Source organism: Syngnathus acus, chromosome 16, assembly GCF_901709675.1.
Source record: "Syngnathus acus chromosome 16, fSynAcu1.2, whole genome shotgun sequence".
NCBI lineage: Eukaryota > Metazoa > Chordata > Actinopteri > Syngnathiformes > Syngnathidae > Syngnathus > Syngnathus acus.
Window position 1 is genome coordinate 8,921,666 of NC_051101.1, and position 14,892 is coordinate 8,936,557.

The 14,892-nt window shown below is 39.5% G+C and overlaps 2 protein-coding genes across 5 annotated transcripts in view; both read left to right on the forward strand.

Moving 5' to 3' along the window:
- Window positions 1-4,275, forward strand: part of LOC119135755 (F-actin-uncapping protein LRRC16A-like) — a 32,326-nt gene extending 28,051 nt beyond the window's left edge. For 2 of the 4 annotated variants that reach the window (XM_037273607.1, XM_037273610.1), the window contains 8 exons: window positions 65-291; window positions 373-482; window positions 554-802; window positions 1,021-1,231; window positions 1,352-1,388; window positions 1,497-1,691; window positions 1,761-1,907; window positions 2,169-4,275. In XM_037273607.1, coding sequence (XP_037129502.1) covers window positions 65-291; window positions 373-482; window positions 554-802; window positions 1,021-1,231; window positions 1,352-1,388; window positions 1,497-1,691; window positions 1,761-1,907; window positions 2,169-2,344 — 1,352 coding nt within the window. In that variant the 3' untranslated portion in view covers window positions 2,345-4,275. Of the gene's footprint in view, window positions 1-64; window positions 292-372; window positions 483-553; window positions 803-1,017; window positions 1,232-1,351; window positions 1,389-1,496; window positions 1,692-1,760; window positions 1,908-2,168 lie in introns of all 4 variants that reach the window. The other 2 variants (XM_037273608.1, XM_037273609.1) reach the window with 1 other exon arrangement.
- A 294-nt stretch (window positions 4,276-4,569) lies between these two features.
- Window positions 4,570-11,266, forward strand: scgn (secretagogin, EF-hand calcium binding protein). The gene is made up of 11 exons (XM_037273995.1): window positions 4,570-4,739; window positions 5,035-5,105; window positions 6,075-6,167; window positions 7,344-7,433; window positions 7,796-7,852; window positions 8,072-8,149; window positions 8,256-8,311; window positions 9,223-9,268; window positions 9,376-9,435; window positions 10,624-10,692; window positions 10,909-11,266. The coding sequence occupies exons 1-11, from the start codon at window positions 4,670-4,672 to the stop codon at window positions 11,035-11,037; spliced, it is 819 nt and encodes a 272-aa protein (XP_037129890.1). The 5' UTR covers window positions 4,570-4,669; the 3' UTR covers window positions 11,038-11,266.
- Window positions 11,267-14,892: the final 3,626 nt, after the last annotated feature.

Below are 14,892 nucleotides of genomic sequence, written 5' to 3' on the forward strand. Positions count from 1 at the left end.
GTGTGTGTCATGTTAAGCTAATGTGTCTCAATTGCTGCTCCACTTTCCCCAACACTATCAATAGAGATGGAGTTTGACTTGGACAAGGCACTGGAGGACGTACCAGTGCATGTGGAGGACACGCCACCTCCGTCACTCAGCCCTCCAGTTCCCTCTCAGCCCTTACCGAAAGGGGAGCAGCGTGTGCCGGGAGGGATATTGGAGCTCCCGTCTGAGGAAGAGAAGAAGCTGCAGCACTTTACCAAGCAAAGACCTCGTCGAAACAAGAAAACACACTCCAGCAAGATACCAGTGAGTGTAATTTTTTTTAAAGACAATCAATAGGTGTTGGTTTGATGATCTAATGTTTTTTTCTTGTTATTGTTTTCAAAGCAAATGAGCAGCGCCCCACCCCAGGATGGTGAGCAGAATGGCCTCATGGGAAGGGTGGATGAAGGTGTGGATGAATTTTTCTCCAAAAAAGTCACCAAGATGGATTCAAAGTAAGATACATTGTTTTTCCTTTCTCATAGATTTGGATTTTTGCTCAAATGTTGGATTGTTCTTTCCCCAGACGTTCCATAAAGGGCTCAGAATCTCACGATGGAGAGAAGAAGAAGAGCAAAGGAGGCTTCCTCAACCTGATCAAACGCTCTACCAAGTCGGATAAATCAGAGAAGTTGGAAAAATTAGAGAAAAATCAGGTGACCCCTTCATCCTCAGCCACATCGTCGACCTCTTTAGTGTCAGTTTCCAGCATCGCTGAGGAACCATCCTCTCCAAAGTCGACAGTAAAAAGTCCAGCACCTGAGCCAAAGTCCAGGTACTATTTAAGTCATTGTATGCACCTGTGCTGCTCATGTAAAATTAAAAAAAGAAATAAAATATTGCAGCTAGAAACTTAAGTATGGAATGAAAAACTTTCTACTTTTTGATCCCCCCCCCCATAAATTATCATTCATATGTTGTCAGTAATTTGAGTTATGTTATTTAGACAGATATTTATATAAATTTTTTCTATATGTCCTGTTCATTCGGTAGAGATTCGTCCACTCGCTCACAGCCGACAGACTACAGCAGCGGCTCGGAACGTTCGGAGGAGCTGAGGACTCCCGACTCTATAGACGAGTCGTGGGAGGGCTCCGACGGCCGAGGGAGTCCCCAAGGAGGCCGGCGGTACCCCGGCATGCAGATGATGGGTGGTGGGCTCCTGGCGGAAATGAAGGCCAAGCAGGAGAGGAGAGCACATAAGGTAAGTTGATGTTATTCAAAAAAAAAAAAAAAGAAGTGCAGGTTTTGAGGTTACAAATGACGTGCTGCATAAGAATATGGGTTAAATATGATCTTTAATAATCCAAATGTTGTATTTTAGTCCTCCAGCCCTGACAGACCTGACAGCAATGCCACAGGTGATTCAACATGCTTATTTCTTATTCTACTACTAGAATTGCAACAATTACGAGGTGTTTGGAAAGTTACTTTGCACTTAGTTTTGTCATCACCGTCACCACTTCCAGGTTCTCCAGAGAAGACCTCAGTTCGTGTCGAAACAAAGCCTGAACCCGTTCCTCGTCCCCGGGCTCCGTCCTCTTCTGGCTCCCCAGGGGGGCCAGTGAGTCCCAAACCCACAATGCCCCTGGGAACGAAGCCCACTCCGTCCTCCCGGCCCTCCCTTCCTCAGAAACCGAGGACCTCCAGCAGTCGGAGCATAGGTACTATTAAAACCGCTTTGCGTCAAAAGTGATGGGAGTGAGTAATACTTCTGCGTATGTGTTAAATAGATGAGAGCTCAGAAGCACCCAACGGCGGCAGGCTTTCTCCTAAAGTGGCAGGTCTCCCATTGCTGAAGAAGGTGTTACCAGAGAAAGACAAAGAGGGCCACAATAGTCTGCAGCCAGGAGGTTCTGCTATTAAATCTACTCAGGAAGGTGAGTAGCCATAGCTCACATTACATGGCATTAGTCTTGTGTGTCTTTTCTCGTAAGAAGTCTGGTTTTAAGATCAATTTTTAAGTTGCTTTGCGGGATACGAGCATGGATGCTTTTCCCGCTAGTTGGTCTATTCCTGTTGGCACTCTGAAATCACGCCTACGCCTCAGTCTGTTTGGCATCCCCATGAAACAGAAAATAGCCTGATATATATATATTTTTTTAATCAAGTCCTTATTATTACCCTCTGTCGTCATTCAGGGAAGAAAGCGTCCGTGTTTGAGCCCATTCAACGCTCCAACCATCAGCGCAGCAACTCTGATGACCACGGCGCATTCAAGGGAAAGGGGGCATCTCCAAATCCAGATAAGGACAAAGCAGGCAAAAAGAACTCTGATCCTGGGGAGAAAGGCGACAAAGAAATTATTTTAATATGAATTTATCGCATTTAATGCAAAAATTAACCTTGTTTTTTTTGTTCATTTGCAAATGATCGAATAGGCAATATGAGCAATAGTTTGTATTTATATTAAGTTGTACAAATGATGAAACACTTGGTTACAGTTAACCTATTAATATGAATCATTACACCAAAGTGGTGTTTTTCCCCAGAATAACCTTTTCAACTCTCTTTCTGATGTCACCTACCCTAAACCAAACATTCACTAAGAGCTTCCTTCTTCTTGCAGAAATATGTCATTTCTACAGGCAATTAATCGTTTGAGCTGACTAATTAAAACCACTAAAAACAGAAGCATGAACGTACTTTCAATGGAAAGCAAGCATGGGCTGGGAACTCTGAAAAGAGGCTGTGAAATGATTTTAATAATAATGTCATGATCTATTTGCTTAAAATAATAATCATAATACCACCTATCGCGGTACTTTACTTGAAGCTTAATACAGTCCTCCACCCAACAATTTTTCTAAATGTCTGAATCTCTTTTTGCCAAAATACTTTTTTTGGTGAATCCATTATGCAACCCATCTTTTTTACAGGATAATACAGGTTTCTGCTAAGCATCTCAGCACTCACAAATCACACTAATGTAGCTTACCTGGACCGAACAGTCACCACACCGCTGGTCCTCACTGGTGACTGACCTTTGCCGACCCTGCAGTACACTTGAGCTTTTAATCAACAAAGGCTTCAGCACTGTTAACAAACAAGCATTCACTTTCTGTGGATGGAAAAATTCTTGTGACCCTTTAACTTGCTAGGGGTGTCTTTATGTTTATAGGAAATGAAGTCATGTGACTTAGTCTCGTTTAGTTTCAAGCTAGAATACAAAGCTGTTGTGTTGCATGCCACTTTTTGTCCTGTTGTCCTTCCGATTGTTAAGTTCAAGACGCAGTGTGACGCCATCTATTGACACTCAAAATGTTCCATACTTAAGGCTTTCAACCTTAATTGACTTGAATGCAAAGTGTAACGTTTGATCCAAAATGATCCTGAAATGGAGTGTGTGTGTGTTTGTGTTTTGATCTCGGTGCTCTTCCGTTGCGTCTGGACGCGTACCGAAACAGCACAAAACATCTTAAAAAGCAACAAATTCTATTTTGTACACAGCCTAACAACCGCCACTTTCCAATGCATGCACTGCAAAATGCAGTAGGAAAAAAAAAAAAAGAGGTCCAGTTTGGATTGCCGTAGCTTGCAGATTTAAGAGAAAGATTAAGGGTGGTGGAAGCACAAGTGTTAAATGGGCTCCAAAAGAACTTTTGCAGTCTTTCTTGTAGAATGGCTTCTTAACTAATCATGCAAATAATTCTTTTTGTAAATAGTTTCACTGGCATGATGCCAATTTAATTTATTTTTTTTCTCCAAAAAGATGTCAGGTCACAGGTGCACAAGTTTGCTGCAGCTGACTGTGACGCGAACAAAATAACAGTAAACTCGAGTGAGTGAGAGAGAGAGAGAGAGAGAGAGAGAGAGAGAGAGACTGCATGATGATTGTGCACTGTACTGTACTGTACTGAATCGAGCCTGAATCAAGCGTCAAGCCTACAAGTGTGTATGTGTCATGCATACACGTAATATGGACACTGTGACTTTTTTTTTTTTTTTTTTTGCATAGTTTGGTACATTGCTTGTAACATTCAAAATAACGTCCACAAAATTCTCTCTTAAATTGTACATTTTGTTGTCTTTGTTTGTGTCAGGTATGAAATGTATTAAATCTTAACCATTCTTTCATAATTTGTTAAAAAAGGGGGGGGGGGGGGTGTATGCAACATTTTCACATAAATACTGAAGACATATTTGCACATCTTACATCTTGATTTAGTTTGGGGATCATTGTGTTGCTTTCATACTGTCCTGCTGGTGTCCATGTGAATATTAACATTGATTAAAATCATTTTACAGACTTTGGAATGTGGTGCTATTTTTTTTTTAACCATTTTAAGAGAACCAAATCTAGTTCTTGGGTGTCTGACTTTATAATCTCCCTATAAGAAATAATGTCATGGGAATTAATTTATTCTTGGCTCAGACTTAAACTCTACTGCACAGGCTAAAGTAATAATTGCATAATACGAACGGTTTTGATGTCTCCACGTGTGTACACTTTATTTTTGTGCTTTTCAAATTCATAACCACCAGATGGCATTCACTAACAACTCATTAGAAGTGTGTGTGCGCAGTTCCCACATGCAGAAGGGGTGTGGTTTCTGTCTAGAACATATATCATTCAAGCAAGAGTTTAAAAGGCAACCACTTTTCACCGCAGGAGTCTTTCTGTGAAGAAAAGAACAAAACAATGGACAGTGCCTTTGACAAACTGGACGCTGCTGGTTTCTTGGAAATCTGGCAGCACTTTGATGCAGATGGTAAGTATAATGAGTCACATATTTTCATTTCCAAGCATCTGCTCTGATTAGGTGGCTTATGAGGAAAAGTTTAATCTTACAACTCTGAATGCAATTTTGTGTGTGCAAAGTCATCTTGGTTGATTTTGTTATTTTGCATCTGAACAGATGTAACAGAATAACAGCAGTTTAGTGTTATTCTATGACAGAGGTTGGACATATGTAGTAAGACAAATAGTGAAACAGTAACTTATTTGAGGTATCTATTATTTAAAATAAAACCGTAACATGCCAATGTTTTTTGTTTTTTTGTCAGACAACGGCTACATTGAGGGCAAGGAGCTGGATGAGTTTTTCCGTCACATGATGAAGAGACTGGGGCCAAAGGTTAGTCCACATTCTAAACTCATTTGGTAGACCTGTGATGACAACAGTTCACTTAACATTTCATCACTCGTCTGATTTACCGATGAATGCACCTGATGAATGACTCCGCTATGAATCGGAAATGCACTGCTGTTTCTACACATGGCAATGTTATGTCAGTGATGTCACTTTACATTTGCAGTCTGTAAATTCATAATGAATGTCTGCACAGTGTGAGTGTGCTCGGCATGGTTACAAATGGGATTGTATTAAACCAACAGACCAGACCGCATGTTGTTTGCTTTCCAGCGTGAAAGCCACAAGGATAAGTGCACTGTTTTGTGATGCGGCCTCTGATAAACACACAAACCTCTTGTTATTTGAGTCAGTATCATATAGTACACAGTCAATAAGTGCACCTGTATAATCTAAGCAAGTGATTCCCAAACAGACACTGGTGGAGCAAGGATTTTTTTTTTTTCCTTTGGGCGGTACCATACGTGTGAATGGTCAAGGATAACAAAAAAAACATTGTACAGATGCACATATTTCCATGACCCACACATGAAAATATTTTCCAAAGTGATGTTTTCGTTATCGACCAAATTGAGAAGTGCAACCTTGCAATGACCTCGTCTTCCATGAAGGGCCAGTTCAGTCTGTGAGATGGAGAAAAAGAATTGCCTAGCAACATCAAATGGTTCCTGACAGAAGAATGATGTTGAAGACAAACACTGGCCTTTCTCTAATGGATCTGGCGCCAGCATGCTCCTCTGCAGACTGTGCGTTCTCCCCTCGGAACATCATTTTTCCAATCATACATGTTTCCATCGTTACTTACTTCATAGGTTTAAACTGTATATTTAAATTTTAAAAAAATTGCAGGCGCCTTTTGTCTATGTATGCACATGCCTATCCTTCCTCTTTACAGCTTGGTGACACACCTTTACTCTTTTGGAAACTTAAACTGTCACTTGCATGTCCTTGCAGGAGAAAGTGACAGAAGAGCGGGTCCAGAGGCTGAAGCAAAGGTTTATGTCCGCCTATGACGTTTCTGCTGATGGCAAACTACAGATCCAGGAGGTACTCCATTAGCAGCAGCATGCCACTTTATTTTATTTATTATTTTATTGGTATTATTTATTTAAATTGTCAATGGCACCACAAGTTCTTGATTGGTACAACTACTCTCTACAAAGTCTCAAGCAAAGTGCTACATTTGGATTGAGTAATTGGCTCCTTCCTCCGCTCTTACTTACAAACACCACTGCCTCTGTTTTTGTCTGACCATTAAAAGCATTCATGGTACGCTTTTGTCTGACAAAAACCTCCCGCCGCTCTCCTCTTCCGCTGCTTCTCCGGACTTCTGTCTTTTATTTAATTCGTGTTACCATGACAAAGACATAAGCCTTAATTCTGTTAAATCTGCTCTGGAGGCTTTCTCTGACTGACTGACATTAAGCCCTTGTCAAGTACTATTCAGATATCTTTTCAATTTTCAAAGGGAGACTTTTTCATTTAATCTAATAGCTACTTAACTGACAACTGAGATTTAAAGTCACGCTTTGAAGATGACAATGTCTCCCAGGCTCCACTTGAACATGCAATTCAATTGAAACCAGTCAAGCGCGGGTTCTTTCTTTCCAATCTATTTGAAAACGCGGCCTGAAATTTTCCAGTTTTGCCTGATTTAGTTGTGAGCAGTCAGATAAATGATGATTCTAGACCGCTCATGACAACGTCAAGCAATTAAGTCGAGTAAGTCACACCAAATTCTCAGCTTCAAATGTCTTATTTTCCATCAACTATTATTCTAACTGCAGATGCAGAATCAGGAAGGAAGCGAGCCGAGCACTCAAGAAGCTGCTGCATCCTCTCTGATAGGCCAGAGTGTGCATTTGGCAGCCAAGATTGGTGCATTGCGTGTGTTTCCGACTCAACCGCGAGCTATTTCAATGAGATTGATGCCAGCGGCCATGGTTTAATCTACTAATGGACATACGATAATGTTATTAAAGGACAGAAGGGAGTGAGAGCTGGGGTGAGTCGGTCCAAACAGACATTTCTATTCCCTCGGTGGTGTCTGCGTTCCTATAAATTCAATAATTATTTGTGGAGGAGCATAGGAGCTGACTTTATTTTTTCCATCATCTCACGTTTGCTATATTGGAACACCTTAAATGTGAAATCAATAGTGAACATTTACATTGTTTGGGAGCACAAGAAAGTTCACCCTCAATTGTGGGCTTGGTTTTACAGTTGGCTAACATGATCTTACCTGAGACGGAGAACTTCCTGTTGATTTTCCACAGAGAAGCTCCCCTTGACAACAGTGTCGACTTTATGCAGGTGAAGCCACTCACTCGTATGGTCATAAATTGTTGGGTTTAAGTGCATGTTTTATAAAAGGGTGGCAGATACCCTTTTTCAAATGAGGAACCATATTTTATCATCTAAAGAAGCATTCACAATGAATCTTCATATTTGGATCACATTGTTTATTTTATTCAAGAAGTAGAAGGTACTCTCGAACTATACTGTATCATTGTTAGATTTTTTTTTTTAATAATCATTTTTCTCATCAAACTTGAATGTCACTTGAATGATCCTTTTCAGTCGTAGTGTATCACAATGGCTTCACCGTTTCACTCTTCTCATCCTCCCTAATAAATCCTGTTCCATGCCATCGATCACTTTCCCGACCGCCGCAGATCTGGAGGAAATACGACGTGGACTGCAGCGGCTACATTTCAGCTCAGGAACTGAAGGTAACAAACAAAAGCCAATGGCAAGCTGAAGCATATTTCTCTGTGAAGGGAAACGTATTGTAAAAGCCTCAGCTGATATTTCCGGTCCTTCCGCTTTCAGGTCGACATATTTGTCATTTATAAGCACTTGCGAGGCATTTTTACTGGTTGGAAAGCTAAGAATGATGTGTTCAAAAGTAAAATTATCCCTGAATGCAAAAATCTTTTGTGTTTTTGTAGGCTTTCTTGAAAGACCTGTTCCAACAGCATGGTCGCAAAGTGTCACCTGCCAAGCTGGAGGAATACACGGACACAATGGTATGATTCACACCTCCCGTCAATTATTTGAGCTGGTTCTTAACGGACAAAATGGTTGCTTAATCATCCATCACATCACATACTTGTAATCCTTTTTGTGCCGCAGATGAAAATCTTTGACAAGAATAAGGACGGCCGTTTGGATCTGAATGACTTGGCCAGGTATGTAACCAGAAAAAAAAAAAACTGCATGACTCATGTGTGAAGTGTCGGCTACCATAGTAACCTATTCACGACGTTTGAACAATCCTAGCAGTGCTAATTCAGAATTAGAACTTGCTTTTAAATAAAAATATAATACATACACACATAAAGACGTAAAGAAATACATAAAGAAATACGGAGTTGCTAGAGGATAAATACAACAACAACAACAAAAATAGAAACACAGAATACCTGCTCACTTCATCCCATACCGGAGCTCCATCCTGGTTGTCATGAGAACAAATGCTGCGGGTAAAAGTAAAAGTTAGGCTTCGTGGAATTCTTCTGTGTATTCTGTGTATTTTTGATTTAGCAGAATGTCAGTGATATTTTTGTTAATACACATAGGAATAATTTTACATTTTGGAAAATGATACACAATATGCCACCTTGAAGAATGTATCTGTATTGTAATTGGTACACAAACAACAATCCCAGTTGAAAATTATTTTATTGTTTTTGGTATTGCCTATTTTAATCAACCTACTTCAACATATAGGATGGAGTCAAAATAAATATGTTTGGCTTTATTAAGATACACCCGCCTTTGGGCTGGGTAACAATTTGTTTTATTAAAATTATATTACAATGACTCTCAATATGACTTAAAGGCCACCGTACTTCCATGCCGATATCGATATTATTTTAATATAATCCTTTTTGTGTCAGCTTGATTTGGTGGTATGATGGAGATTTGTCAGTCCCATTTGTGTCTCAATAATAATTGGGATTTTTTTTCATTCATCATTTTTTTATTGGATCCTATCAGATTATGCAAATGTACCTGGTGCTTTAACTTCTATAACATCTATTTTTTTATGACTCTCTTTATACTGACGTGTCGGTATGATAATATTGTGCTCAAACAGGATCTTGGCTTTAGAAGAGAATTTTCTGCTCCAGTTCAAGTTGGACGTACGTGTCACACTTTGCATAATAAAACATGACATATAAATACATATATTGTTATTTTCATTGAATTCACTCGCTTCTATTTGAACAACTTTGTGTGTATTCTCCAGGCCGGCAGTACAGCGGAGCGAAAGCGAGATTTTGAGAAGATTTTTGATCATTATGACGTTGTAAGTACGATTTAGGTTTCCAATAAGTGTCAAAAACATCATTAAAAGTTTCCGGTGCATTTAATTTACTGCATTGCTACACTGCCACAAGAAGAGTTTCCATAGCTCTTGTAACATTGCTTTTAATCAATACAACACCTTTTCACTTGACTTATTCATGTGTTCCATTTTAAATATAAAATACTATGCAAGGTCAGCGATGGTGCTGATTAGACGGCTGAGCCGCGTAGCCAAAGCTCATTAATGAAGTAAAACATCCATTAGGTTGCCAGTTTACACTTTGAAATAACAAGGTCATATTCTATCTTATCTGCATTGATAGGCTTCTTTTATTCTGAGATGAGAACTTGTATGTAGTCATGTATGTGTCAATGTGAACATCTGCAGCATTCCAGCACCCCAAAAACACCAATACATTTATTTATTGTGTTCTTATAGTTAAAAAAAGTACTCTTCAATACTGTACTGTATAAAAAGAGTAGCAATTCAGTGATTACAAACAACTAGAACGTAAATACTATCCAGTTTCATTCTGCTTTTCCTTCTGGTATGCACTTCATGGCCACTTGAGGACAGTATAATACATTTCCCAATTGCACATGGATGAGATGGTACACAAAGAAGATTGCTGCAGTAAAATTCTTTTCCACATCATAAAAATACATTTGCATACAAAATACAGTCTATGATAACTTATATCTGCAATAGCCGCTGTTCTGTTTATCTATGAGTATTGTTATATATTTGCAATAGTTGCCACTCTGTTTACAGCATGCAAAAATACAGCAACATTGGTATTGTATCGCATATATATGAACATTTTTAAAGTATAAGGACTGACTTGGTTGACTATATAATATATAAGGTTCTCTTCAACTTGGAGTGACAGTTAACAGTTTGTACATACTGTAGCTTCTTTACTAACATTTTAAAGTTCACTGCCAAAACATTGCTCATAATATAAGTGATGGCTCAAATCTTGAAAAACTCGTTAGACTTAAGCGTCTTTTGTCTTCAGTGCTCTGGAGGCTGGTATAGCTCCTCTCCAAGGCAAAACATTATATCGCACGATTTGAGTCATTTCACAGCCACTGACAGCAGGTGACCGGCCTACTCGGCTGATCCATGCTGACATGCAAACAGAGGCAATGTGTGTTTTTCATTAATTCATTCCGCTCGCTATTTTAGAACAAGACTGGCGCATTGGAGGGAGCAGAGGTGGACGGCTTTGTCAAAGATATGATGGAACTGGTCCGGGTAAGAACATATCAGATCACATCAAAACAGCCACACTTCATTTTATCTCCCAATGAGGCTTGAAAAGCAAAAAACATGAATTTCAGAATAAAAAAATATATATATTTTGCAGAATTATGTATTAAGAATCACTTTTTAATGATTATTTACATTACTTTAACAGTGATACTTATGTATAAATTACACATAAGTTCTCTCCTCTTGTGTGATCATCAGCCCAACCTCACTGGTCCCGAGCTGCATAAGCTGCGAGCAGTTTTGTTGCGTCACTGCGATGTCAACAAGGATGGAAAGATTCAGAAAAACGAGCTTATGCTTTGTCTGGGGGTGAAGCACATGGCTTAGGTGCCCTTCTAGATCATTGTGTTGTTATTGTTAGATTTTCAAAAGCATGAATGTAATTTATGAAGCGGAGACAGATCATGCTGTTCATGTGGGATATTGACCCATCAGTGAAGTGTCTCTTTGACTATGATGAAAAAAACACATTGTGATACTATGGAGTAAAAAGTGTATTGTGCATGTTAAAGGTCAAATTAAACGATGCAAAGTGGACGCCTGTGGTTAAAAGGAACATTTGTGCTGCGTAATTATTCATTTTAGTTTTCCTTTATGGGGGGGGGGCCTTAATGTAAGGCACATATCACTTCAAATGAAAGAAAACAATGAATTGCTGTCTATTGGTTTCCATGACCAACTTACTATACTATACTATACTGTAACATGACATAAAACAAAGCCCGCCCCTACGAAAAAAAAGTAAAGTACTGGACTAATCTCTCAGCTTGAGAACATTTGAGCATTGAACAATGCCTACCGAGCTATCATACATGATGTTTGTTCAAACCTGCTAAAAGGAGGCAATGGGGTGGACCTAACAGCTTGAGTGCACTCTTTTTCCCCCCAGAGAATTCCACCTGCGAGGTTTATGTACGTGTGGGCAAGATATAATGTAGGGTCAATTTTTCTACTCTACCACATTAGGATCATTTGCAGGGCCAGAAAGAACTGAGTGTAGCTATCAAAAAGAGATGTCGTATCTTATTTGTTTGCAAACAAGTGTCACATTTCCAGTGTGCAATGAATGTGTGTGTGTGTGTGTGTATTTGAGAGGGTTAAGCAGCTGCCTAACAGCTGCTCTAGAACAAACACCTTCCCATTAAGAGAGCTTCAGTTTCTGTTAGACCATAATCATCATGTCCACTTGCTAATGGATCACAAAGAAACCCCAAAGGATGCAGGTTGAATGCTAAACCTCTGTCTGTCAATACTCAATGAGATGGTGCTCGCTATTATTTTGTGACCAGAAAATGTTAATGCTATATATGTAATAATAATAATAATACTAGGGGCAGGTTAACCAGGTCCCATTTTAATATGCTGAAGATAAATGTCAGATTTCAAATAGTCATTGTATGATGTTATTCTCCACGAATGCTTCTTGTAAAGGTCAACTTTGTTAGAATCATCTTCGCTCAGCGAGCAAAACAAATATTTACGAAGGTAACTCAGTTTAGATGATTTAATTACGGATGGTCCACAACATAACCACTTGAGCTGGTTGGTTTTGAAATAAACGTTTCAAGATTTATGGGCCATTGCTTTGTTGGACTCCCTTTATATTACCTTGCGCAGTGCTGCCGTCTAGTGGTGAAAATAAAACAATGCAGTGTTTTTGCCTTTCTGAAAATCAGTATGTCTGAAACTAAACTCTTCAATGCTTCTGTGTTGTCAAAGCAACATCATAAATGTAGGATTCTCAGACAAATTTTGAATCTAATCTAATTTTATTGCTTGCATATTATCGCGTGCAAATATTTTTATTATTAGAGATTAGGATGATTTGGCTTTCTGAAATGTTTGTTCCAATGTGTTTGATAAAATTATGTGATGAAGTTTCCTTTTAAAATACAATATTGAAATAAATGTACTTTTCTGCATTTGTTGAGATGCTCCCCACCAAACTTGTATAAGTTGACAAAAGGCCATGGTGCTGGGCTCTTATAGACACACGTCTCCCCTGAATTCCTTCCTCGTATATTTTCTCTCTTTTCTTTAACTCCTTTGTCTTTTCCTCCAAAGGTTGGTGGCTAAGTAAACAACAAATAAGACAGAGGCAGTAAATTGTAACCCTTAACGTCTCAGTGTGACGCAGCCTGGGCTTGCGTTTCTGCCCCTCTCCTAGGTGAAACCCAACACAGACGCTCTTGAAATGCCACAGGGGGGGCAAAACGCAGTGCGGGGGAACCTGTGAGTGACGTCGTAAAGATAACTGACAATATATGGATGGGCCGGGTCGAAGGTTACCGTGGTTACACCAGCATTGCTATGATGGGCAAGCAACAGGTCAAAAGAAGGGGAAATAGTTGGAAGTCAAGGCTAGAATTTATCACAACACAAGGATTTTTTTCTGCTCTCATGGTCTTTTCAGTAAAACGAGGCATTACAAGGAAAAATGTGTGCGTGTGTATACAATGCCTAAATGGCCAATATTTTCCTTAATTATGGTTCTGCAGTTTTGCTTTTAGTTCTCTTTATGTGTGCTGGTCTAAAATTACTAACTTGAACTAACTGAAAATGAGTTCATAAATTGGAAGCCTAGATTTATTTTTATATGCAGTCCTTCCCGCCCACGTGGCAACCATATGTTCCTAGTCCTCCATCTGAGGAAGTCAACACAAACATCTTCATGGCAGGGAACCTGTCCAAGCGTGGCTTCTGCCTGACGCACTGTAAGGCCGCAACGGGGTGTCCTGTCATAACCAGAAAGGAAAAACGTGACAGATTGGTGGTTCACTCGAGATTAACATTTGGAAGTTTTTCAAAGAAGGTGCTTCAATCTGACCTTGTAAACAATAATATAAATCTAGTTCTAATTCATATGTTGTTTGCAGTACCGTATTTTCCGCACAATAAGGCGCACCGGATTATAAGGCGCACCTTCAATGAATAATAATCATCATCAGGGAAAATATAAAACATAATATGTTTCAGACTCAACTGAAAATGGGGGGGATAAACCTTTTTTTACAGTGAACGTGGTAAGTAACAAGACAAATCTTGAAGTCTGTCCCATACGTCCATGTTTAATGATATCCAACTTCTGGGCGACTTCTCACGTGTGGGCCGACCGCATGAGAAAGTGCATAAAGCCCTTCGGCAGGTTGCAGGCAGTCATGGTTATGGTCATGGTGGATGTGTCTTTGTTTGGAAAAGATGGTGTCAAACCCCATTTCAGAGTGGCAGTTAAACATTTCCTTCCACTGAATAAAGTGTATTTTGTCCGAGTGTGATCATAACATCTGGTGCGAGGTACGTCCTCAGATGGCGTGAAGTCGTCACTGGGCAGTGTTTCCGCTCATCTTGCTCGCATGACGACATCATTGCTTTCGTCTATGCTCCCACCATCTCCTTCAAGTACTCACTTCAGCTATTTCACAGATAGCATGAATGTGCGTATGCAGACTTCCCACCTCATTCTGATATGACACATTCTGAGCCAGGCTGTTCCACTGTAAATAAGCCTCAATATGTTCACTTTTTGCACACATTGGGCTTCGGGAAAAATGTCATTCATCAACCACTGGTAAAGTAATCGGTAATAAATCGTAAAAAGTATTTACAATTTATAATTTCCATGGCAACCATGCATGTGGTTTGGTTTGGTTGTCTGGCTCTTCTAACCTGTGCGATATTCCCAAAGTAACATTTCTTTATATTGACGTCTGACCACTATTTAATTGAAATAGACTTTTTACCCACATAAATACAAGTTGAATTAGATGTTAAACGGTCATTTATAACCAAATGCATTCAGTAAAGGAAAGATATTCTTCACTGCATCATAAACTTCAATTGTAAAGGTGAAGTCAAAAGAGTTTTTTCAATGCAGCCAACGTCATTTGTGTCAGGTTGACCAATGGAGGAGTCATCGAGGCGGCACAGTCCGCAAACACGGCCGCACGGTTAAGTTCAACATTCTTTCTCTGGCATATATATATATTGTACACGCTATACTGTATACACAAAGAAAGACCTTGGGAACGCTTCACCTCTCACACACAAGATAGCCAATACTGGACTAAAACAAATCTCGTGAAAAAATCTCATGAAACACCTCCAAACAACAATATTACAATGTCATTTTATTTTAGGGCATGCACTGGTTAATTGCACTCTTCAGCCATCTTATGGAAGTCA

Bases quoted from the DNA above. Each gene is read 5' to 3' on its own strand.
- scgn (XM_037273995.1), top strand. From the start codon at position 4,670: ATGGACAGTGCCTTTGACAAACTGGACGCTGCTGGTTTCTTGGAAATC. The intron at 8,150-8,255 runs GTATGATTCACA...TTTGTGCCGCAG, and splicing joins AGGAATACACGGACACAATG to ATGAAAATCTTTGACAAGAA. The intron at 9,269-9,375 runs GTACGTGTCACA...TGTATTCTCCAG, and splicing joins TGCTCCAGTTCAAGTTGGAC to GCCGGCAGTACAGCGGAGCG.